General features: G+C 42.3%; 1 protein-coding gene across 2 annotated transcripts in view; it reads left to right on the forward strand.

The window, feature by feature from the left end:
* The window catches only part of PDZD2 (PDZ domain containing 2), a 430,456-nt gene that overhangs the window by 343,026 nt on the left and 62,566 nt on the right, over positions 1-24,864 (forward strand). For both annotated transcript variants that reach the window (XM_077462905.1, XM_077462906.1), the window contains 5 exons: positions 6,789-6,864; positions 13,360-13,463; positions 16,523-16,691; positions 21,405-22,198; positions 23,689-23,833. In XM_077462905.1, coding sequence (XP_077319031.1) covers positions 6,789-6,864; positions 13,360-13,463; positions 16,523-16,691; positions 21,405-22,198; positions 23,689-23,833 — 1,288 coding nt within the window. The remainder of the gene's footprint in view (positions 1-6,788; positions 6,865-13,359; positions 13,464-16,522; positions 16,692-21,404; positions 22,199-23,688; positions 23,834-24,864) is intronic.

Genomic DNA, 24,864 nt, shown 5'->3' on the forward strand with positions numbered 1-24,864 from the left:
GATTAAAAATAAAAATAAAAAATAAATGCCCTCGCTGTCCCTAAACACTTACCGGGGTCCTCGCTCACTCTTCCTCATAGGAGACTGAGTGCGGTAGGAGCTATAAGCTAGAACCGTGGTCTCCAAACTGCAGCCCACGGGCCAGATGTGGCCCTTTGCTTGCCTTTATCCGGCCTTGAGGCATTACTCTGTCTGACGCCAGTGATGGAGCACTATTCCTCCCTTAAATACCAACAATAGAGCACCATTTCTCCCACTGATACCAACAATGGAGCACTATCCCTCCCACTAAAACCAATGAAGGGGCACAATTCCTACAACTGATACCAACAATGGGCCACGATTCCTCTGATTGACACCAAGGATAGGGCACTAGTCCTGTCACTAATACCAATCATGGGGCAGTATTCCTCCCACTAAAACCAATGAGGAGGCACCGTTTACTACAACTGATGTCATAGCATTTTCTCTTTCTATTGACCACAGTCTGATCCCCCAACAAAGCCTGAAGGACAGTTAACTGGTCCTTTGTTTAAAAAGTATGAAGACTCCTGAGCCAGAACATGACAAATTGTTCTATATATATATATATATATATATATATATATATATATAGATATATATATAGATATATATATATATATATATATATATAGATCAGGTTCCGAGACTCGAGAATGGACGGATCCCTACCCCAGATCAAACAGGTCTATCAGGGGCCACTGACAGGAACATGCTGCAGGGTGTCGAACACCCCGTGCCTGGGACCCCTCACGGGGCTACCCCGGTCCTGGAACCAGACCAGACCACACGGGTCTCTCGAACAACTCCGGAATCCCGATCACGTGACCCACACCCGTTTAAGTACCCCTTCCCAGACTCCTCAGTGGGCCCCGACACTCCCACTGATTGGCTCAGAGAAGGCTGATACCTAAACATCCAACCAGACTAGGTTCTGGCTTGTCATGTGCACCTCACCGTTCACATGACCAGGCAGAACTTCCAAACACAGCCTGACCAGACTGGTGTTAAGGCCTACCTACACAATTAACCCTCAGAATCTTTACTGTTCTGAGGCCAAAAACTAAATTTACATGCGTGTGACATTTGATTCCAAATGTCATCCGCTACAGTAATCATCAATCCAAATTAAGATTATTACTTATAATTAGATTGTTAGATTGTTAGTTATTCATCCCCACCAGCAGAAAGCATTAGGGCCAAAACAGTCTGTCCAGTTTCACTGGCAAGATATGGCTTCCTTGAAGACCTGGCTGTTAAAATATTGGTTGACTGGTAGGTATTGAGTCTTTTATTTATTTATGTGCATCAAGTCATGCAGATGTGCTATAGTTAAGATTCTCTTGGCGTTAACTTTAATACATGTTAATGAAGATCAGTAAAATAGAATCAAGACGTAATGGTGGCGTATTTATATGATAAACTAATAAATGAGACACTTCATTCGATAGGCTCTGCTTGGAACTTTTTGACATTCTAGAATAATTGCACCATTTATTAAGCAAAAATCTGCTGTATGTTATTGCCTGCAGTCATGTTATGTGTTCCCATACTTTACATTTCAAATCAGGAGGTAATTACCTTTTTCAAATGAAAGAATTCATGGATTTTCTTTAGTGGTGTTTGGTGTTTTTACCACCTCCTAACCACTCTCACCTAAGCTGCAGAAGCAAAAATGAATCCCCTTGTACCAAATGTGACCCAACTCAATGGGGCCATGCCCCAACCACGTAGGTAGAAAGTAGCCATTCTGAAAAAAACTGTACTTTTGTGTATTGATTAGAGCTGTCCCGTTAACATACACTATATTACCAAAAGTATTGGGATGCCTGCCTTTACACGTACAGTGAAAGGTCCATGGACATGGATGAACACGTTTGGGGTGGAGGAACTTGACTGGTCTGCACAGAGTCCTGGCCTCAACCCGATAGAACACCTTTGGGATGAATTTGAGCAGAGACTGCGAGCCAGGCCTCCTTGTCCAACATCAGTGCCTAACTTCACAAATGCACTTCTGGAAGAATGGTCAAACATTCCCGTAGGCACACTCCTTAACCTTGCCGACAGCCATCCTTGAAGAGTTGAAGCTGTTATAGCTGCAAAGTGTGCGCCAACTCAAAATTGAACCCTACAGACTAAGCCTTGGATGGCATTAAAGTTCATGTGTAAAGACAGGCGTCCTAATACTTTTGACAATATAGTGTAAAGCTCATATACCAGGTAATCCTGCCATAAAGGTCCCTGTTCAGGCAATTCCAGTTATGGGATGGCAACTGATTACCATTTGGTCTCTTGCGTTGTCACCTTGTTAACATTCAACCCTGGTGGAGATTACAGGCCACTTTGTGCAGGCATAGTGTACCATTGTCACTATCAAGAAGCCCATCCAGAGTAATGATGTGCATGTGACATCCATGTAGACAGGAATTGGCTGAAGGAGAACAGCGGCAAGAAGATACAAAAATGTGAAAACAATAGAATATGGAAAAAACAGCAATGGCTTATGATGCATGCTGCTTTAGAAGACGAGATGTCATCCGGTTAGGGTTTAGACCTACTTCAGTGAAAGGAAGAGGCAGAAATAGTGTGCGCCAAAGCTTTCTGGTGTCTATGTTCTCATTCCAGCAGTATAAAGACAGCAGGCTGAGATAAAAATGGCACATCGTAGAGGAGCAATAAAAACCACATGTCCGTTATCCGTCTCCTTTCCTTTCATGCATCTGTAAAGATTCCATATGGAGCACCGAGCAATTGATGACATCCAGGGGGAATCGCTCTCCCAGCCTTCATTTCCGTTCAGCGGCAGAACATTGGACTCGTATACTGTGTTTTATTAAAAATAACCTGTTATAAAATATAAAACTGATGTACCATGAAGGTTTTAGAGGCAAGGTGTCCATATGTGCTGAGACCGTTGACAGTAAGATATATATGGCTCTGACAATGATTATTCTTTTTATGTCATCACCAACCTTATTCCGCAAAAGAGCAGTAATAAGCGTGGAATTCTGTAGCAGCCAATCAGATTTCAGTTTAGTGTAGTTGGAATTCTGTAGCAGCCAATCAGATTTCAGTTTAGTGTTGTCAGATCAGTGAAAAGAATGTATTCTGGTTGTGATGCAGTCATTTATTTGTTGCACTCAGTGGCAAAACTACCAAGGTCGCAGCAGTCGCACTTGCGACTGGGCCCTGGAGTTTTTCCACTGTGGGGGGGGGGGGGGGGGCACCTGCCCATTCTCTATTCTCAGGCGTCCCTCTGCCCCCCTGTTCTCCGCTGTCATGGGTCGCCCGCCCACACGTTCTTCACCGTTCTGGTTGTCCCTTCGTTCCGCAGCGTGCGCGGGGGGGTGTTCGCCCGCTGAGGAAAGGCTGCTGTCTCTAAGCCCCTGTACACACGGTTTGAAATTCCGACGGAAAAGGTCCGATCGGACCATGTTGTTCGATAATCCGACCGTGTGTGGGCTACATCGCACTTTTCCCGTCCGACCAACAAAGTTTGAGAGCTGGATATAAAAGTTTGTAGAGAATTCCGATCGGACAAATTGCCACGCATGCTCAGATCAAATTACGAGACCAAAGCAATTGGCTACTATCCTGAGCGTAGTCCCGTCGTATTAAATGAACGTCATCACGTTCCGAACGATCAGATTTTCCGACAACTTTGTCCGACCCTGTGTATGCAACACCAGTTTCGGACAAAATCCATCGGAAAAAATCAGACGAATTTTGTTGGTCGAAATGTCTGACCGTGTGTACAAGGGCTAAGGAGGGGGAAGACCTGTAGGGAGGCGGATGCTGGAAGAGAAAGTCAACTGACCAACTGACACCAATGGAGTGAAGCGGGAGTAGCTCTCTCCTCTGCAGGAGACCCCATGACACAGGAGCATCCCTGGAGGCACCGGAGTAATGATGAAGGGGAAGCAATCGACTGACTGACAAAGTAAGTGACACATTGTCAGTGCAACTGATCCCAACCTCTGCCTCTTACTGCCACCCCCTGCATGGGGCAGGGTCGGTCAGGGGGGCCCTTTATGGTTTCTTGCATCGGGGCCCCGAAGGTTCTAGTTATGTCTCTGGTTTGCACTTCTCTTTTTATTAATTCTGTAAATGTTAATACACTGCAGGAATGAAATTTGTAATTTTTCATGGACTGTTCCATGATGTAAAGGCTTCTATTTCTGTGAGCACAGATGTTTCTGTCCACTCATAGGATCTCATTCACCTTAAAGTGTTCCGAAACCAACAACAGTAAAATTGGTCTTTATATGCAGTAAAGCATGCTTGTTATACTCACTGTGGAACCTAAGGGGTTAATCCTCCACATTGTGTAAAATGGCTGTTTGATCCTGTCTTCTCTGATCCTCCCATTCTTCCAATGTCCCCAATCCATCTCCTGATAAGAGTTTTGGGGGCACTCTGCACATGCTCAGTTTGTTGTGTATTGCTAGAAAGATTTTTTTTCCTTAGAAGGGTGCATGTTATTGGCACAGGGCCAATCGGCACTGTCCAGACACAGGGTCAAGGGTCGTGCAGCCTTATAGGACAGTCAGAGTAGAATGAAAACTCCTACAGGCTTTAACCAGACACTGATAGAAGTCATAAGACTGCTATATACTGCTGATGAGAAAAGGTATTTAGCAGTTTGTAGTTACTAAGACTATTGCATTTCCATGTTCTGTGAACTGTGGGAGACCAGATATAGTGACTGCAGGGTCATGGAATTAGTAACACTTTAAGCAAGCCATAGATTATACAATTTTCTTTCTCAAAACCACAGGTTGCAGGAAAGAAAATCTTTCCCCATCAACACAGTCAGAATCGCTCCTCCAGCGCTATTGTGTTCTGTCAGCGGGGAGCCTTCCCTGCCAACTGAACACAATGATTACTGCTAGCGGATGATCAATGAATCGGCTTCAGTACAACTAGCCTGCCTGTAGAAGAATTGAATCTCAGCCGGTCCCTGCTGAACCGTCCAACATTTGATCCATCTATGACCAGCTTTACACAATGAACCCCAATGCACTTGGCATTGCACCACACCAATGTGCACCATCTCCAGATTGTGATGTACTGTGAGAAATAAAATTTTACAAGTCCAGTTTAAGTATGTTGTAAAGCTTTTGCAGCCCATTACTGGCAACAGTGTGTGCAATCTGATTGTATAATCTCATTTAGATCTTCAAACAACTATGTAGTATACGGACCTGCATGATTGGATACAAAGCGAATGGGCTATTGAGGTTTTCCACCCTATCGCATAATTTTAGTAGATTTAAAAAAGATTGTACAACCAAATTGTAATGCGTATGGTCACCCTAAGGCGTAGTTCACATTAGTGCGATTTTATATGCGACTCAAGTCGCACAGAATCGCACAACAATGGAAATGACATTATTTTGTTGCCTGTTCACATCAATACAGCGCAGCACGATTTTGGAAAAGGGTTCTATGTTACTTCCAGGCAATTCCAGACCCATAGAATATGTAAGCCACATCCAAGTTGCATCGCATAATCTTACTGAAAGTTGGATCAAAATCTGATCGGAGCTGTGTGAACCTAGCCAAAGGGCTTGTTCACATAAGTTTTGCTCTCTAAAGAGCAATGTGCATTTGGATCGCTTTTCAGAGAGCATTTAACAGGCACCGAGGGGGCACTATATCTCACGCTCATATCCTGCTATAACTCCATGATGCCCACCCTAGCACGCCACAATTGGGTGCAAATGCAGACCGGCCCCATTCACTGAAATGGCTTATGCATCATCCACTGATCACCAGAGACATGGAGTATAATTCCTGCCATGAGGTAAAGCATTGTGGCCATGGTTGTACCCCCCCCCCCCCCCATCTGGCCGCAGCTTCTGCAGCTGATGGAAAAACAGTTGGGGGGTGGTAAAACCACTGCTCAACTGCAAGTGTGAACAAGTGTGTAGCAAGGTTGTCTCTTATGTTAACATTTCGGCTGACCTGAAACAGTCAAGACTGTCTAGATTTCTTTTTATTTTATATAACTCCATAAATATATAAATCCATAAACTAGTCATTAGATGTGGTAGCTGTGTTGGTTTTCTTTCTTCTTTTTTTTTTTTTTTTTTAAGCAAGTACAGAATATACACATTGGTCCAGCCAGAAGTGCAGTGTCCTTGGCACTTCCTGTGAGCTGAACAAAAAACACAAAGTTATCTTCCTTCCAAACTGTCTTCTGTAAATTACCACTTACTCTATCCCCAATGTAATGAAGATATACTGTCCAAACCACTAAAGCAATCATAGATACAGTGGGAGAATGAACGTAGCCACCCTAGGATAGGGAGTGTGGTGTTTGCAGGATCACCAGTTGTTAAATCCATGGAGATGGAGATATAGAGATATCTCCATCTATATAGATATATAGCTATCTCAATATATATATAAAATAAATGTATGACAGTCTTATTGTCTTTGATCATGGCATTACCTTCATATAAGGAAGCATCTCTGTTGTCCATTGTAGCCAAATAGACCTGAGCTGTCCTTTATCTTCTGCAGTTTTACAAACACCAGCTATCATCTAATTGGTTGTTTGTGAGTAACGCCACACTCTTCCCTTTGCTCCAGTTTTTAAAAGTGATGCAGATTGTGGGTAGCCTGCTCTGGGAGGAATGTGCTATCAGCGTTGCTTTATACGGCACAGAACAGAGTGGGATGGGGGACAAGAGCAATCTTTATATTGGACTATTTCATGTATGCACTCCAACATTTCCAATTGTGTTTGATTTTGAATACAGATGTCAGAGCAAGAAATGGACGAGGCTATCTCTCGTACTACCCATCGTGAGAGCAAGGACTCTTCCCACAGTCCCGGTAAGTGACTTATTCCGTGCTTCTTCAGTTAGCCCTTTGTATATTGAATATTAATGAATAGTAGAGTAGCAAAGATGGCTCCCTATAAATATAGTGATTTCTGTCTCGGGTAACAACCCTACATATGATGTTGAGTTAGGACTTCATTCATGGTGTAGACCAGGGTTTTTCAGCCAGGGTTCCATTGAATCCTAAGGTTCCTCTTGCGGTTGCTAGGAGTTCCTTGAGCATTAAGCAAATTCTGCCTCTCAGATAAGTTCCCACTGACACCAATAATATTTTTAGCTATCTGTAAGGGGGTAATTCTTCCCAATGACCACAAATTTAAGAAGCATTCTTCCCACTGACCATCGCACTAATGTATCATGATCTAGTCATTTTTAGCAGGGATTCCCTGAGACCGGAAGGTCATTTTATGGGTTCCTGTGTAAAAAAGTTTGAGAGAGGCTGGTGTAGACACTGGGAAATATGCAACAATGGCATATTATGGACCTCTTTGCAGTTTCTGCAGCATCAATATTAGCCTGGAAAACTGGAGAGTTTCTTCTAGGGCTGAGGAGAGCATATTATACATACAAGGGCTGTAAAGTAATACAAAAGTGCACAACTTTTTTATGAACCTACACACTGTAGGTTGTTCAGATGTCAAATGCCGGTAGAGTAACTCTTCCTCTATAGTAACTTCTCTTGCTCGTTGCAGGTAAATAATGGATCCCAAGCAGAAGCAATATGCCGTTGTTGAGTCCTTGGCGAAGGATGACACTATTGACTAGAGCTATGTCTTGTAGCCTTCTGTGGATGTCAAAGCCTTCTCCCCACTTTCATTGAGAACTCAATGGCAGCACATTGCTTCTGCTTGGAATCAATTATTTACCTGCAATGAAAAAGAAAATGCTATAGAAGGAGTTACTCTACCAGCATGTGAAATTTGAAGGACCTATGTGTTTGCATTACTTTTAGTACAACCCTCATATTCTCTCGGACACAAATTATGAGCCTGATCCTGGTGTTACCCCCATTTTCCCCAGCACTCCCTTGGATCCTACCATTGGCACCAGGGCTAGCTTTATACGAAATGGATCTATAGCATAAATCAAACTGGGGTCTTCAGTACTAGAATGCTTCAGTTTATCAACACACCATTTAATTGGTCATCACAAGAATGTCCTGGTACCACCAGAGCTACAGTTATGACCTGTAAATCGAACTTTACTACCACTGTTTAACTAGAAAGACTATCATTGTAGTGTACTGTTTTATGCTTGGCAAAGGACCCAGAAGTTTTCGCAATTGCGTCTTATCTGTGAGCATCTTATCCACTCTTGATAAGTTGTTGAGGAAGGATCAGGCCGCGTACACACGCGGGGACTGTTCGCCCAACTTTGTCCGCTGAACAGTGTTTCGGCAAACAGTCCGCTCGTGTGTGGGCTTTCAGCGGACAGTTTCAGCGAACAGTCCGCTGAACAAGGTTTTTCGGAAATTCCGAAAAACTGTCCGCTGAAACAAAGTTTCAGCGAACAGTCCCCTCGTGTGTAGGCTTGTTCGTCAAACTAAGTTCCGCGCATGCTCAGAAAGGATTTACACGCCGAAAGTTATAATGCAGTGTATAGGACGTCGTATTTTTCGTCCCGTCGTACGTGCCGTTCACGTCATCGCGCACGGTTTCAGCAAACTGTTCGTCCGTCGTGTGTGGCCATGTCCGTCCATGCTAATTTTGAGCGGACTGTTTGCTGAAACTGTTTGACGGACAAAGTTGGGCGAACAGTCCCCGCGTGTGTACGCGGCCTTAGAGACAGACTTCTAATGTCCGAAATCTTCTGGCTCAAGGAGGCTAGATTTATATTGTTGGGCTTTTTAAGCTTATGAGCCCCAGTCATATAAAATCCTCTCGTAACCGCCCTAAAGGAATCCCATTTAAGACCCTCTGGGACTCCTTGAGCGTTCTCCTGCCAGTAGTGTTTCATGTCATTGCGACAGTTATACAAAACTGTGAGCTCTGCTAACCAGAAAGGGCTCATAGCCAGGCCCGTATACTAGGCGGGTGTATCACCTGCAGCTGGAGTTCCAAGGGAGCATGGTCCAAGATAAACATGTCTATTCTGGATAAAGTTTTATGCAAATCTGATTGACTGAAGAACTCTTTATGATCAGGATGTCTTTAACATTAAATTTCAACAAAGCCATAACTCTCCATCTAGTCCCTCAAAGTGGTGAAAGAGGTTCGGAAACCTCCAAGTCTGTCAAGTAAGGTGTTCAACACTGCACTAAAGTCTCCAGCAATGAGAATAGTACTCTTTGCAACCTCAAGCAATTTTTGTGTGCATTGGGATGATTTAATAGAATCAAATGGGGGAGGCAAATAGATATTCACTAAAACATCCAAATAACAGAGCAGAAGTACTATATAGCAACCTTGTGGGTCAGTGTGAACCTCTTCTATTTGCACAGGGAGGGCTTTGGTAATCAGTGTGAAAACCCCACGGGAGTATGAATATTATGTAGTGTGAAAAGCATGGAGGCTATTAGGGCGCTTTTAAAGCCATCTCTTTCGAGCCAAGTAAATGTGTTTTTTTGAGAAATATTATTTGGGAGCCAGCTCTCTTGATTTGACTAAAAACGAAGTGTAGCGATGCCCCCGTAGGGTTAGCTGAATGTAGTGGTTCACTTGTCATCCTGGCCAGCCAGACATCCATCTCAGTCACTCAGAGACACAGAACAGTCCATAAGCTTTGTTTTTTTTTTATTGACTTGGATGGGAAATGGGAAATTATGGGATGCCCAGGAAATTCAGTGCAACTTGCTTGGGACCTCTATATACCCTTCCAGTATATACACTCCAGTCTTCTCTCCAGCACAACACTTGCTTAAGACATCTTATCCTTCACTCCTCCAGCACTTTCCTTGCTGCAGACTGTCACTCCTCCAGACTAGCTAGCACCACATGGTTAGGCCTGATACTACTTCAGCCAGGCCTCAATGAACTGCTTTTTGTGGGCAGGGACCTCGGGCTCCTGTGTTGTAGAAATAGTTCAGGTGCTAGCTGTCCTCTATTCAGCTACCACTCCCAGATAGCTCTCTTCAGGCCCTGCCAGCCAGCCTGACTGCAAAAACCTCTTTCCAATGTCCTTCCCACAGTCTTCTCTCCTGGTTCTGCACCCATCTTAAACTGCAATCTCCCAGTTATCACAGGTGTGCCTCCCCAGTCCTCCCAACTGCGCTCACTCACCAGCCCTCCTGGCTGCGACCAGTTGTCATCCCTGGAGACTCTTAGCCCTTGTACACACGGTCGGACATTCCGACAACAAAATCTGTCGGATTTTGTCCGAAACTTGTGTTGCATACACACGGTCAGACAAAGTTGTCCAAAAATCCGATCGTACGTAACGTCATGATGTTATTTCGTTACAACGGGACTACGTTCAGGTTAGTAGCCAATAGCTTTGGTCTAGGAATTTGATCTGAGCATGCGCGGCACTTTGTTTGATCGGAATTCTCTACACACAATCGGACAAAGTCCGATCGGATCATGCTGTCGGAAAGTTTTATAGCCCAGCTCTAAAACAGTCCGATGGAGCCCACACACAGTCGGATTATCCAACAACACGGTCCGATCAGACATTTTTCGACGGAATGTCCGACCGTGTGTACAAGGGCTTAGAAGTGTTCTTTCCCACTGTCCTCTCACTTGCTCTCTCATGTGCCTCTCCCTCCAGGATCTCTTCACTCCTCCTGGATGCACCCGAGCCCGGGATCACACACACTCCCCCCCCCCCCCCCCCAGACTGGGGAGATCCCCATGGGCCCCGACAGTAGGATTGAAACCTCATCCCTTTAAACCTGAACACGTATGAATTACACAGGTTTTGAGGCTAAATAAATGCAGATAAGGCAAGTGAGTTTAATTACCACCTTAACCACTTCAGCCCCGGAAGAATTTACCCCCTTCCTGACCAGAGCACTTTCTGCGATTTGGCACTGCGTCGCTTTAACTGACAATTGCACGGTCGTGTGGCGTGGCTCCCAAACAAAATTGACATCCATTTTTCTCTCAAATAGAGCTTTCTTTTGGTGGTATTTTATCACCTCTGTGGTTTTTATATTGTGCGTTATAAACAAAAAAATAGCGACAATTTTGAAAAAAAACATTATTTTTTAGTATAATAAATATCCCCAAAAAATATTCAGTTTAGTAGTTTAATAACTCAGTTTAGGCCGATACGTATTCTTCTACATGTTTTTGGTAAAAAAAAAACGCAATAGGCGTTTATTGATTGGTTTGCGCAAAAGTTATTGCATCTACAAAATAGGGGATAGTTTTATGGCATTTTTATTGATCATTCTGTTTTTATTTTATTTATTTTTTCACTAGTAATGGCGGCGATCAGCATTTTTTATCGTGACTGCGACATTATGGCAGACACATCGGACAATTTTGAGACATTTTTGGGACCATTGGCATTAATACTGCGATCAATGCTATAAAATTGCATTGATTACTGTAAAAATGTCACTGGCAGTGAAGGGGTTAACCACTAGGTGGCGATGTAGGGGTTAAGTATGTCCTAGGGAGTGATTCTAATTTGTGGAGGGAGGGGCTGTGTGTGACACGTCACTGATCAGCGCTCCCGATTACAGTGTCAGTGTCACTAGGCAGAACGGGGAGATGCTTGTTTACATTAGCATCTCACCGTTCTTCCTCACCATGAGACGATTGCGGGTATCCCCATATGGACATCGGGACTCGCGATCACGGCCACGGAGCTCCCGGTGCGAGCTGCCTCTTAAAGGGCAGCATACAGGATCTGCCTGTACGTGCCCTTTTGCCACAGTATATCTGCGTGAGGCAGTCATAAAGCGGTTAATCAGCCACAGAACCTGTGTAATTAATGTGTTTTGGTTTTAAATGAATGAGATGGCAACCCTACCTGACAGCCTCCACACTCTCTCACTCCAGCTCTTTTACCCGACAACTCCTCCCCAGCTGGGCTTACCCCAGGTATTCAAGGTGGACTGCCCCCTACCAATCCAAGTTGGGGATTGGTCAAGGCTCATCGAGGTACCCCAGGCAGCTCCTCCTCTCCTTCCAGCACTATCTGGAAGGAAGATGGCGGTGGCAGTGATGCTACCTGTGAGTCACTCAGCCTAGAATGAAAACAAACAGGCCTCGCCACCAGCCTGCCTAAATTTTCCTACTCACCAGAAAAATACTCACTCTAGCACCTACCTAGCTAGAGGGTCCTACATAGGGATCATTTACTCTTCGCATTCAGGCATTGTAGTGCATGGTGATTAATGTGGTACAATGCAAACAGTTAAGACCTCTTACAGGAACTGGTGTTGCGATATATCTTCTACTAAAGTGGTGAACTAACGCTCGCTCTTAGCAGTACTGTCCCATCAAGCTTCTGTATGCTACTATCCCATTCTGAAAAATCTAATCTAGACATACATGGATATGTGTCTTTCATTTAGCCACACTATACAGCATAGATTGAGGAATCTCCCCTGCCTTCTGTTATATTCAGACCTGCAGCTGTCTGAATACCTAAACAGTAACTGCATTTAATTGGAAGCAGTCACTGTTTAGCTGAGAGTTTTCCACCCGGCTCCTTCAATTTTGTAATCTGTTTGTCAAGCCAGATAGACGGAGCAACCCACGACTTGAATTAGACTGGGATACGAGCTGTGTATGGTTAACATAACTTAATTATAATTCAATGCTATTTTTTTACATTTTAAATACTCTACGGTACAAACAATTCCCCACAAGGTTACTTAATATGGATGAAAAATGTAAACCGACTTTAAGTGCAGATAGCTACGGATAGATTCAGTTTTATTTAGTAGGTTAGCTACACATTCAGCAATAGATTCAACTGGACTCGTCCTGTAATATATTACACATTTATATCAACAGGGGTAACTAAATATAAATGGTCTACCCATTGCTAAAATAAAAAGGCAGCTTTTCTTTACTGCAATACTCACCAATCGCCCCACTCACTGTAAGCCCAGGGTATCAAGGTGCGTCACAGTAGAATGTAGCAGGGAGCAGTACCCCATCATTATTGGTGTCACTCTGCTGCATTTAGAACACGCCAAATCGGTGGAGAAATAGGATCACAACGTCATGCAGCTCGACCAAAGATACCTGGTGAAAAGGTGCGGGGCTCCAAGGGGGACCAAAAATAATTGGGGAACCTTGGAGTTGGCTGTAATACCATCACCATAGGTTCTGTCATGGCTTATGTTAATTGTTTAAGAACGAGGTGGCTCATGTAAAAGTTTTTAAAAATGGTGCTAGGTAGTCTTGGACAGGTATTGTTTAAGTCACATGGCTGAATGGGCCTTGACTGCTAATCAACAGGTGAAACAGCCAGTCAATAGAAGAGGATGACGTGGTATTTGTATTCCACATTTTTCACTCTTTTTCACATTTTTCACTCTTGCACTATGCCAATGAACCAAAGTTTTATTTCAATTCTAATCCTTCAGGTCTGCATTTAAAGAGCCCATCTCCAAATGTGAAGCCGAAGCAAATAGATGCATCGGCACCACTTAGCTGGACTATGAAACGCTTCCTGGAGCCTGCAAGCCGAGTAAGTAAAGAGGGCAATATTCTAAAATATTAAAGGGACACTGCTATCCAAATAGTGCAAATATACATGAGATATATATATATATATATATATATACACACAAATTTATCACACATATTGCACAATGTCTTCACATCCAGCCTCACTTTGGAGTCAGGCTATCCACAAATGTTTTTTACTTTTTTCGATCAGCCAGCGCTCATTTGCTATGTCACTTTTTCTCTTTGTAAAGTGCTGTGCAGACACTTGATGCTCCATAAATCATATATAATAGGTGTGTTGGATAAGTGTTGCTGGCCTACGTATAATGAATGGGCACTTGCAGCAACTTGTGTACCTGAATCAGTGTCAGGAAGTCACCCCTAAAAACTGGTTATCGCTCTGCAGAGACACCCATATGGAAGTGATTGCTTGAAAGAATCTTTTACATCAAGTACTGGACTTTAATGATCATGAAATTAGAGGTCGACCGATATATCGGCCGATATTTGCCGTTTTTTAAATAATCGGCATCGGCCGATTGTGCTGATAAAAAGCCGATTTAGAACTACAGCGGGACTTTGAAATGACTTCTGTATAGAAGTCAGTGTAAGTTGCCTGAGTCGTCATAGAAACATCTTCCTCCTCTCTGGACAGGCTGCCAAGAAAAGAACAGAAAGATACAATGTTTACACTTCTGAATGAATGAAGTCATCTCCATGTGTAGAAGTTCTCAGTTTAACCATTTAAAGACTAAATCTTTTCTGACACTTGTTGCTTACAAGTAAAAATCCTGTATTTTCTGCCAGAAAATCACTTAGACCCCCCAAAAATTATATATATTTTTTTAGCAGAGATCCTAGGGAATAAAATAGTGGTTGTTGCAATATTTTATGTCACACAGCATTTGCACAGAGGTCTTTCAAATGCATTTTTTGGGGAAAAAAATACACTATTTAAAAAATAAAAATAAAGTAAAAACAGTAAAGTTAGCCCATTTTTTTTTTTTCGTCCAAAAGTTTTGACTACCTGTTTTTATTTAATATATAGGTTTTTTTTTTTTTTTATCTAAATCATACATACAAGTGAACTGATTGGAGGTTTGTTTTGTTTAATAAATGTTTAAATGTAAGAAATTTTCTGTATCACTTATGAAGGCTGCTTTCACACTGGAGCGGGCAGGCGTTGATGGTAAAACGCAAGTTTTAGCGGCTCTTTACCATCATTTTAGCGGTGCTATTTGGCTGCTAGTGGGGCGCATATAACCCAGCTAGCGGCCAAGGAAGAGGTTAAATGCGCCCATGAAGCACTGCTGCCAAATCGCATTGCATGCGCTTCGGCAGTGGTGCCCATTCATATCAATGGGCAGGAGTGGTGGAGGAGCGGTATACACCAGTCCAAACGTGCTGCTTGCAGGACTTTATTTTTTTTTTTTTAAGATCCTGCCAGCAAATCGCCTCAGTGTGAAAGCACTCTGTCTTTCACACAGACTGCAGGGGAGCCATTTTGCAGGCACTTTACAGGTGCTATTTTTAGCCCAAAAGCGCCTGAAAAACGCCCCAATGGGAAAGGTGTGTTATATCAAGGGGGATTAAAATAAATAAAAAAATAATAAATAAAAAAGGAAAAAATAAATAAATAAAATAAAATCGGCCTAACATATCGGCCCAAAAAAATCGGCATCATATATCGGCTATCGGCCGCCATGATTTCTAAATATCGGCATCAGCATCGGCCAGAGAAAAACCCATATCGGTCGACCTCTACATGAAATACATACAAACACTGTTGACACTTTTTGAGGTGTTAACAATGGCCATTTCATCAGTAGGGTGTTGGTGAACACTTTCAGGCTGCATAGTGGCAAGCCATTCGGTAGCTTTTAGATTGTGTGTCAGCAAGAATATAAGATATTAAAAGGGCTACCTCTTGGCAATATCTCATTAGACAGGAGGGGGTGGTTATGAATGGGTCTGGATGAATGTGTAAAAAGGCCATACCAAAAGCGAAAAGGTACGAATTCCCTTTTGTTCAAGCCTGGTGGCTGCCTGAGCCACATCTATTTCTTTTTACCATCTGAGACTAGCCCAATGATACAAAGCCTCACAAAGAGCATTGTGATAAGTATCTTTGATATTCTTGTATTATATGTTCTGGTTATATCATTTGGAATATTGTAATCTCATGTTGGCGTGTTCCTATTTTGTTGGGAAATAGGACTTTGTTTTATTAAGCCGTGTGATTGGTTTCATATCTAACCTAGTATTATTGTGATATCAATAGTAACATGATCAGAGTTTTAATATACTTGCTAACTAGGGTATTAGACAAGTTAATACATAGGTGCAATAGATATAGGAAATTCCGTAATTTCACCCTTGAATAAGATTTATTTGTGCCATTTAATTCTGTGTGTGTGTGTGTGTGTGTGTGTGTGTGTGTGTGTGTGTGTGTGTGTGTGTGTGTGTAAGCTACAGAAAGGATTTCCATTCTGCATCCTGAAAGTGTTCACCTCCACCTTCCTGATGAAGAGGCTGTTAGTGCCATGAAACATGTTGATGATATTTGTATGTATTGCATAATCATTAAACACGTGTCCTTTATGTAAAGGATTCTCTCAGGCATTCACTTCCATATGGGTGCCTCTGTTGAGCTTTTGGAGTTTGTTTCCTCACATATATAACCCAATGGCATCTAACTTAGCACATGTTATTGGAAAAATCGCCCTGGCAAGCATCAAGACCATCCTGTATCTGCTTAAGCCTTTACTTATCCACTTGCTCCTGCAACCCTGTCGATGTGAGTATTGGTCCTAATATCACTTTTTTAATTTCAATTTATGTAACACAAACACTTGAAACCCTAATACTACACTCAAGGATCTCTCTTGAGAGTTTATATCTCTTTTTTTTCTCTGGTCTACTTGCCACCCTTTGGAGGTTTTTCCCATTTACCAGAATGCACGTTGGCCTATCAAGCAATGTTGTAGTGTGACTACATGATCAGATCCTTTATAAAGATGAGAACCCTTATAAATAGTGTAGTATCACTAACGCACATCTTTGTCTTCTTGTTGGCAGGGCTCGGTGAGTTCAGAAGTAGAGCTATCACAATACTTCTCCCAAGATACCCCCAGCCAGTCTTCCCTTTCTGACACCGCCGTGACCGGCTCGAGTGACGAGGAGCAGCTGCGTTTGAGAAGCGCCAGTAGCTCTATGGAGGAAAACACTGTTCCTTTCAATGCTGCCAGTAAGATGGACTTCCCATTCACTCCTTAACAGGCTCTGTCTGTGTGTTGGCAAGATGTAGAATGATGAGAATTGTGACTTTGCACCTGACATCCGTACATCTGTGTGGCCTCTAATTATTTCCTGTGTAATAATCCCTATGGATTACACCGCAACCTCTTCATTGTATTGTTTGTGTGTAGCCTCTGAACCCTAACACTGCACGTCTGTGAACGGCCCAATGCGGTCGTTGATTTTCTTTTTTAAAGGCAAACTCCAGCAAGATAGTTTTTAATACTCTGTTCAATCACATATAAAGGGATTGCTTTTACATGCCATAACTTTTATACCTCCACTGTGCTGCCCAATGGGAGGAGGTCACATGTTCCTCTATACCCAAAATCACTGGGTTTTTCACGACAACCACAGTGGAATAGTGCAGGACAAGCCAAAGTCATGTATAGGTGTCACTTGACTATACACTCACTGGCCACTTTATTAGGTACACCTTGCTAGTACCTGGTTGGACCCCCTTTTGCCTTCAGAACTGCCTTAATTCTTCATGGCATCAATTCAACAAGGCGTTGGAAACATTCCCCAGAGATTTTGGTCCATAGTGACATGATAACATCACGCAGTTGCTGCAGATTTGTTGGCTGCACATCCATGATGCCAATCTCCCATTCTACCACATCCCAAAAGTGCGCTATTGGATGAGATCTGGTGACTGTGGAGGCCATTGGAGTACATTGACCACATTATCATGTTCAAGAAACCAGTTTGATATAATTTGAGCTTTGTGACATGGTGCATTATCCTGCTGGAAGGAGCCATCAGAAGATGGGTACACTGTAGTCATAAAGGGATGGACATGGTCAGTAACAATACTTGGGGTAGGCCGTGGGGTTTAAATGATGATTAATTGGTACTAAGAGGCCCAAAGTGTGCCAAGAAAATATCCCCTGCATCATTGGACCACCAGCCTAAACTGTTGATTCAAGGCAGGATGGATCCATGCTTTCATGTTTACACCAGATTCTGACCCTACTATCTGAAGGTTGCAGGTGAAATCGAGACTCGTCAGACGTTCCAATCTTCTATTGTCCAATTTTTGTAGCCCCGATTTCCTGTTCTTAGCGGAGTTCTTCGTTTCTGCTACCTTTCCATCTTCTTGAAACCTGTCTGCCCTTTCTCCTCTGACATCAACCAGGCATTTTCATCCACACAACTGCCACTCGCTGGATATTTTCTCTTTTTCGGACCATTCTCTGTAAACCCGAAAGATGGTTGTGCGTGAAATTCCCAGTAGATCAGCAGTTTTTGAAATGCTCAGACCAGCCCATTAGGCACCAACAACAATGCCACGTTCAAAGCCACTTAAATCCCTTTTCTTCCCCATTCTGATGCTCAGTTTGAACTTCAGCAAGTCATCTTCACTACCTCTAGATGCCTAAATGCATTGAGTTGCTACCATGTGATTGGTTGATTAGTAAGTTGTGTTATCACGTAATTAAACAGGTGTACCTAATAAAGTGGCCCGGTGAGTGTAATTTGAAGTGTAACTCTTGCCATTTTTTTTTTTTTTTTTTAAATTTCCAAAGAGATAAAAAAAATGCCACTTTTTTTTTTTATTATTATTTTTTTTTTTTGATCCTGTGAGGATATTCCCCTTGCTTGCTTTCTCAGTGACCATACAGAACATGGGGGCAAGTCTCCTCACAGGAATGGTAAACACTTGAAAGATTCCTTTCAACCATTCCACCTTCTTTAAATATGAAAAAAAGTAGTTTTGGCCCCCATTTGGCTTCCCTTCTATTGTCATTCTTTCTCCTCTCATGATTTTGACCCTGTCCCAGTGCACCCAATGTGGGTTGGGACACGCCATAGTAAGAATCAGGTTATAACTGTGGTTCTGTTTTATCAAGTTCTACATTAGGTGACTATTGTTCTTCAGTGACTATTCACTCTTATGCTGCTGTATACAAGCCAGGCTCATAAAACTTTTTATATGTCACTTGCCTTTTGGGAGTGACAATAGGAAGTGCTCACCGTAACATTCAGTAGTGTAAAATCTACTGTTTAAGAGGCTGGAAAATAGATTTTTGTGGGAACCAAGTATGAGCGTGATAATGTTCTGGACTCAGAAATGACAGACCCCGCTGTCTTCCAACTTGCGCTTGCCATGTTTGTAGTGTGCGGTAAATTTGGAGGGGATAGTCTCATAAATTAGGGGTAATGCTTTCTTTTGTGCAATAGGCTTTAAGCTGTTTCCATGAATTAAGGCCAATGGCTGGACTTTTTCCTGGAAGAAAAAAAATCCACGGGAATGTCTGTAGTCTGAGCTGCCTGCCAGAGTCAGTTCATTTTCCTAGAGGAGAAAGTGATTCTATGTATACAGTGATAGCCACAGCAAAGAAATTAAATGCATGCAGCTCGTCGATTTTATATAAAATAACCCATTCTGTTTAAAATAGAGATGAAAGGAAACACATTTGTGTATACATAAAAATAATAGAAATCACTTTATTTTTACCCCCCCCCCTTTTTTTTTAAATATATAAATGTATACATTTCCTCTGTAAGAGGGGGGTGTCAGGATAATTCTGATCATTGAAGGAGAGCAGGCTGAGTTTCCAGCACAGCAAGAGAACTGACCACAGTGTGTTCTCCTGCTTAGCGTGGTCAGTTTTTAATAGGAAAGCAGAGGGACTGGCAGGAACACCAGGGATTCCGCAAAAAAGAAGCAATACAAAGAGAACAGGATACTTTTTATACAAGTATATGGCACAGCTAGCACATTTTAGCATAATGAAATGTTGGGTTTACTTATTATTCCATTTAAAGTGCATCTAAAGCCAAAATTTTTACATTTTGGTTAGAGCAGTAGGAGATCAGAACCTAGATCAGGGATTATTGTTGTATGTGTCCCTGTTAGGGAGATTGTTTTTTCCTATAGAGCTCCACATGCAGTGCCTATTCAATTCCCTGTGAACAAAAAGTGAACCGTGATCACGTCACACAAATAAAGGGTACAGATATAGGACCAACCGCCAAAGAGGAAGGGCCCTGAATCTCTGAACACCCCGGGGAGCAAGGCTCTTGAGAGGGGCAGGGAGGGCATACTTTGGTCTACCTAGGCCAAAGTCAGGTGGACCTTGCTCCTTACTGACCAGATGAAGCTGGTGTTCCGACTACTTGGTGAGGGCTCTCTTGAAGAGTGGTTTCCAGTTGGAAAGGGGACCTGAGGTCTACAGATTCTCACCCCAACATCAGTGCAGGCCCTGACAAACCTGTACCCTTCATCTTTGTGCTAAAAACCAAACCGGTGTAGTTTAAGTGTCTGTGATAAGTTAAATAATAAAAAAAAAAGTGCCATGTGCATTGCGCAAGATTGGCCTTCTGGCCGATTAGGACGTTTTGACTTTCTTCATTTACTTGTTTTCTTTTACTTTTTATCATTGTGAGCCCTTCAGCTGAGGGAAAATCCAAACTTTTGAGCGTTCACTGGAACAGAAATGGAGGGGAAATCTTAAAATGAGGACCCTTGTCCTGGTGACAACTGTCTAAGTGGGTATTTCCATCACGTCAATAATCTCCCCACACTTCATATTATGCCTACAAGATAGGTAGTAAAATCTCCTCAATTGGGCAAAGATCGCAGGGGTTTCAACCATTCCTCATTCTGTCAATAACAAATTACATTTTGACTAAGATCTACTTTATACTTCTAATGTCTGTATAAATGTCAAGGCCTTAGTTGCAAATTTATATTAAAGCCGCACTGCAAGTATTTTTTACATTTTTGTAGACAGTCAGACATGCAATCTCCACAGTTTGTTGTCCTTTTAGGCAGCCCATACATGCTGGGCCGTGTTTACTGTATTGCAACTCGTAATGGGTGGGGACAACACCAAGCCTCAAAATGTTTACATTGTTATAATTTTCCCCTGTTGTCGTTTTAAGATTTTGGTCACCTCTGAACACTTATGGCCGAATTCAGCATAAGGACTGTAGACGGAGGTGCATTCAGGGGATGGTTCAGAAAACCTGATACCCTGTCTCCTTACGGTCTGTTCAGCTGAAAAGCAACTCTGCATACAAACCAGACAGCAAACTCATTTTCAGCAGTTCATTCTAGCATTCAATTTCAAATTATTTTAAAAAATCTGCAAGTACAGCAAAATACTAGTTAATCTGCCAGAAATCCAGGGTGCTTCTAACTTGCTGTTTGAGCTGATAGCACACCTCTGCTGCACTGAAATCCCAAACATTGTCAGACCTGCCCAATTCTTCTGTTCTTGACTACAGAACTTCAGCTATCTCCGTCCTTCTCTGTCCTTATCCAAATGCATAGGTTTATTTGTTTCCCAGTTAAACAGTGCTGCTGCCTTGATTCACAAAATCCTGCCCACATTTTGTGTATAGGGAAAGGGCTCTTGGGATATGTAGTTCTAGCAGCATGTAGAAACTAAGCACCCAACAGTTGCTACTGCAAGAATTTTAAGTGTGGTTATAATCACACAGGGAATAATAAAAGCAGTTTTTTTGCCACAAGAACAAGATAACAAAAATATTCCTAAGACATGTAGAAAAGAGGGAAGTTTTGGCGTAAAAGAACCTACAGTATCTGGCTCTAGTCACCAATAGATTATAAATTTAAGTAAATGTTTTAAGGTTGTGTTAAATTTTTATTTATGATAATTTGTGTTTCCTTTTATTCTCCTTCAATGTAAAGAAAATGGAGCTACAAAAGGACAGCATTCTTGTTTCTCTCAAAGAAATAGCGCTGTTCATAGTTCTGAAAAACACGTAGCCTTTCGGCAGTCTAGCATTGATGAAAGTCCGCAGTCCATAAGAAGCCCTCTTCAGCGGCAGAGAAGGATCGTCTGCTATGATGATGACGATGCCAGTGAAGAGGATGATTTTGTCAAAAAAGAGGCGAGACATTTCTGCGATATAAAAAAAAAGAACGGCGATGAGGATTCTGGCATTGTTATGACAACTCCTTCTCTAGATGTTGATGAAGTCCCACCTGATGACCTGCCAAGAAGTATTCTTGGGGAAGCCGGGACCTCTTTGTGCGGTAGCTCTGTGGAATCTGAAGACAGCGCTGTGGAACATATAGTGGACTCACCGTTTATTGCCATTAAATTTTTTGAATATACTACTAGGGCCGAAAATCATCCAAGTACTTTGGGAATAAAAGATCCCCAGGAAGGGCAATCTGAAAGCAAGAGGTCTCCCAAGCTAGAACACAAAGCTGTAACCCGAGTCAAAAGCATGCTGAGTAATGAAAATCCTAATGCTTCCAAGCATAAAAATGAGGACAACAGGTCCTCTGCAAAGGCCTCGAAAACAACTCCAGTCTTGAAGAAATCTGAAGGAGCTGAAATTTTGGGACGATGTAACACTGAGACTGTTGAGCTGCTCTGCACTGAATATGAGTCAGTTGGGTTAGATTTGGAAATCAAACAATCTCCTGTCAAAGTTATAATTACTGGCATAAGACCACAAGGAGAAACGGGCAAGGTAAGGCGTTTGTTGTTCTATGGAAACTGTAAGCAACCCTTTGGCTATTACCCTAATCACAAAAATACTCGTTTATCAATTTAAGTTAAGAGCTTTCCATTCTTTCAATTTCTACTGCAGGTTTGATTTTTAAGGGTAGTACAGTCTGTTCTTATAGTACCGAAATTGATTTTGGGTGTTTACAGTAAAGGGTAAAGTTAACGCTACACTAAAATAGCATTTTAGACAATTTTGCACTTTCAATCTTGTGGAAAAAAGGGGACGCGCCCTTAAGCATAGACTCAAAAACAATTTTCTTGCTCACAAGTTAGGCATTTTAAAAGAAATAATGCATACTTATTTGTTAAATACACCCGGAGGTTGAACGCCAACTTCTTAGGAAAAAGAACGCCAGAAGTCTCCATCTATGCTTCTGTCACAGGAGGTGGAAGCTGGCCAGCAGACATCCACTGTCCGGAACTGAGGGCTGGAGCACAAGGTGGACCACAATGCTGGAGTGATGATGTCAGCAGGGAAACTTGTGAGCAAAAAAAATGTTTTTGAGTCTACACTTGGAGGTGCTTCTCCTTGTTCCCTTTTGTTTCCCTTACACCAGAGACAGCTTCTGCTCTATGGATTTGGTTGCCCTTTGTGGATAAACTCACTAAAATTTACCTTTTTAATCCTACTGCAATATTTATTAAATACTAGGACCCTTTTGGGCTTTTATGATTAATAATTATGAATTCTGATGTTGAGGGATTGCTAGTTTTCTCATTTGTGCCTATTTCTTTTGTTTTCTGACATTCAAACTTGTGGCAACAGTTTGGATATAGTCCCCATACACACAGCCAGCTAATGAGGACATGGTTTAATGGGTCTGGGGTGAAAGGACTTGGTGGAGGGCACAGAGCCCTCCCCTCAAACCCACTGAACACTTTTAGGATGAATTGAAACTATTGACTGCAAATCAGGTCTTTTCCAGCATCAGCATCTGACCTCCCAAACTGTCTTTTGCCTGCATGTGCACAAACTCCCACAGACACACTCCAATATCTAAAGAACCTTGGAGACTATTGACCCTACAAAGGTTGTCGGGGAAGGGAGCTGCAATTCCATATTATTACCCATAGTTTTGTCCAAGAAAGTCATTTAGGTGTCCACAAACTTTATGGTGGGTCTGCCATACTTGCTTCAAATGCATGCTATTCTGAGTAACACAGAAAAGTAGTTTTGATTTGGTGCTCTCTTTGTTTCTAATGGACAATGATCTGTCATTAGACCTTCACTGAAGTGGTTTATCCTGTAATTGATTTCCACTCTGTAGTAATTTAGCAGGGATGCTGACTGCATAGTGTAACCAAGAGTGCAGATAAAGGTGCATGCTTACAAATATTCCTAAGAAAGATGAGTGTTAAAATATGAAAATGGGTGTGAGGAGTTATTATGCAAATAAGGATAATTTTGATTACATTTCATCCCTGTCAATGTTATTATTTTATCACAACCAGGAATCTATGGGAAAGTTAGCTCCTGGAGATGAGATCCTCTCAATAAATGGTATCCAAGTGAGAGACATGTCTTACCAGGAAACCTGTGATTACGTCCAATCTTTACCCTCAGCTGTAACCTTGGAGGTCCAAAAACCTGTGTCAGGTAAAACATATATCAGTCGATTAATGTTATGAATAAGTAATGCTTTTATTTATTTTTAATAAAGGAAATATTGTATATACTTTAGTAAATGTGTCTTAAAGCATTTGTAAAATGTGTACATTTGAAAGGGGTTGTATTAGTATTATGTAGTCATTATATTAGTGTATAACAGGTAATGAAAGACGTACAGCAAAAGGAAGCATGGGGGTAAGGGAGGAGAATGATCAAATCGGAGGGACAAAAGAAGGCACGGGTGAAGGAGATAAAACAGAGGTACAACAAAGGCTTTGGGTGGAGTTTAAGAGTTATCAAAGAGAAAGTTGGGCATGGGTGGAAGTGAAAGAGAAAGGCCAGAGAGCAAATTGGGCATGGGTGGATGCGGAGAAGAATAACCAGAGATGAGTGGCAATAGGTGGAAGTGTAGGTATAAGGCCAGAGAGCAGAGTGGACATGGGTGGAAGTGTAGGAGAATGATGAGTGCTCAGTCGGCTTTGGTGGAAGTGTAGAATGACCTGAGTGAAGAGTGGTCATGGGTGCATGTAGAGAACAATGACCAGAGAAGAAAATGGGTATGGGTTAAAGCATAGAACAACCAGAGAGTAGAGGTTGCTGGGCATGGGTGTAAGTGTAGGGGATTGATGGGAGCACCATGGGCATTGGTGAAAGTGCACAATGACCAAAGCGCAAGGGAGCATGGGTGCATGTGGAAGACAATAACCAGAGAGGTGTGTGGCCATGGCTAGAGGTCGACCGATATATCGGCCGATATTTGGCGTTTTTTAATTAATCGGCATCGGCCGATTGTGCTGTTAAAAAAGGCCGATGATATATTCAGCGCGACTTGCAAATGACTTCAGTAATAGAAGTCAGTGCAAGTTGCCTGGAGACTTGAGTGAAGCGACTTGTCTCCTCTTTGGGCAGTCTGCCAAGAAAAGAGCAAAAAGATACAATGTTTACACTTGAATGAATGAATTCAACTCAGTGTGTAGAGTTCTCAGTTTAACCATTTTGACACTTGATGCTTACAAATA

The sequence above is a fragment of the Lithobates pipiens genome, unplaced genomic scaffold (assembly GCF_037356315.1).
Source record: "Lithobates pipiens isolate NorthernLeopardFrog02 unplaced genomic scaffold, aLitPip1_a1.2 Scaffold_3, whole genome shotgun sequence".
In the NCBI taxonomy this organism is placed as follows: Eukaryota; Metazoa; Chordata; class Amphibia; order Anura; family Ranidae; genus Lithobates; species Lithobates pipiens.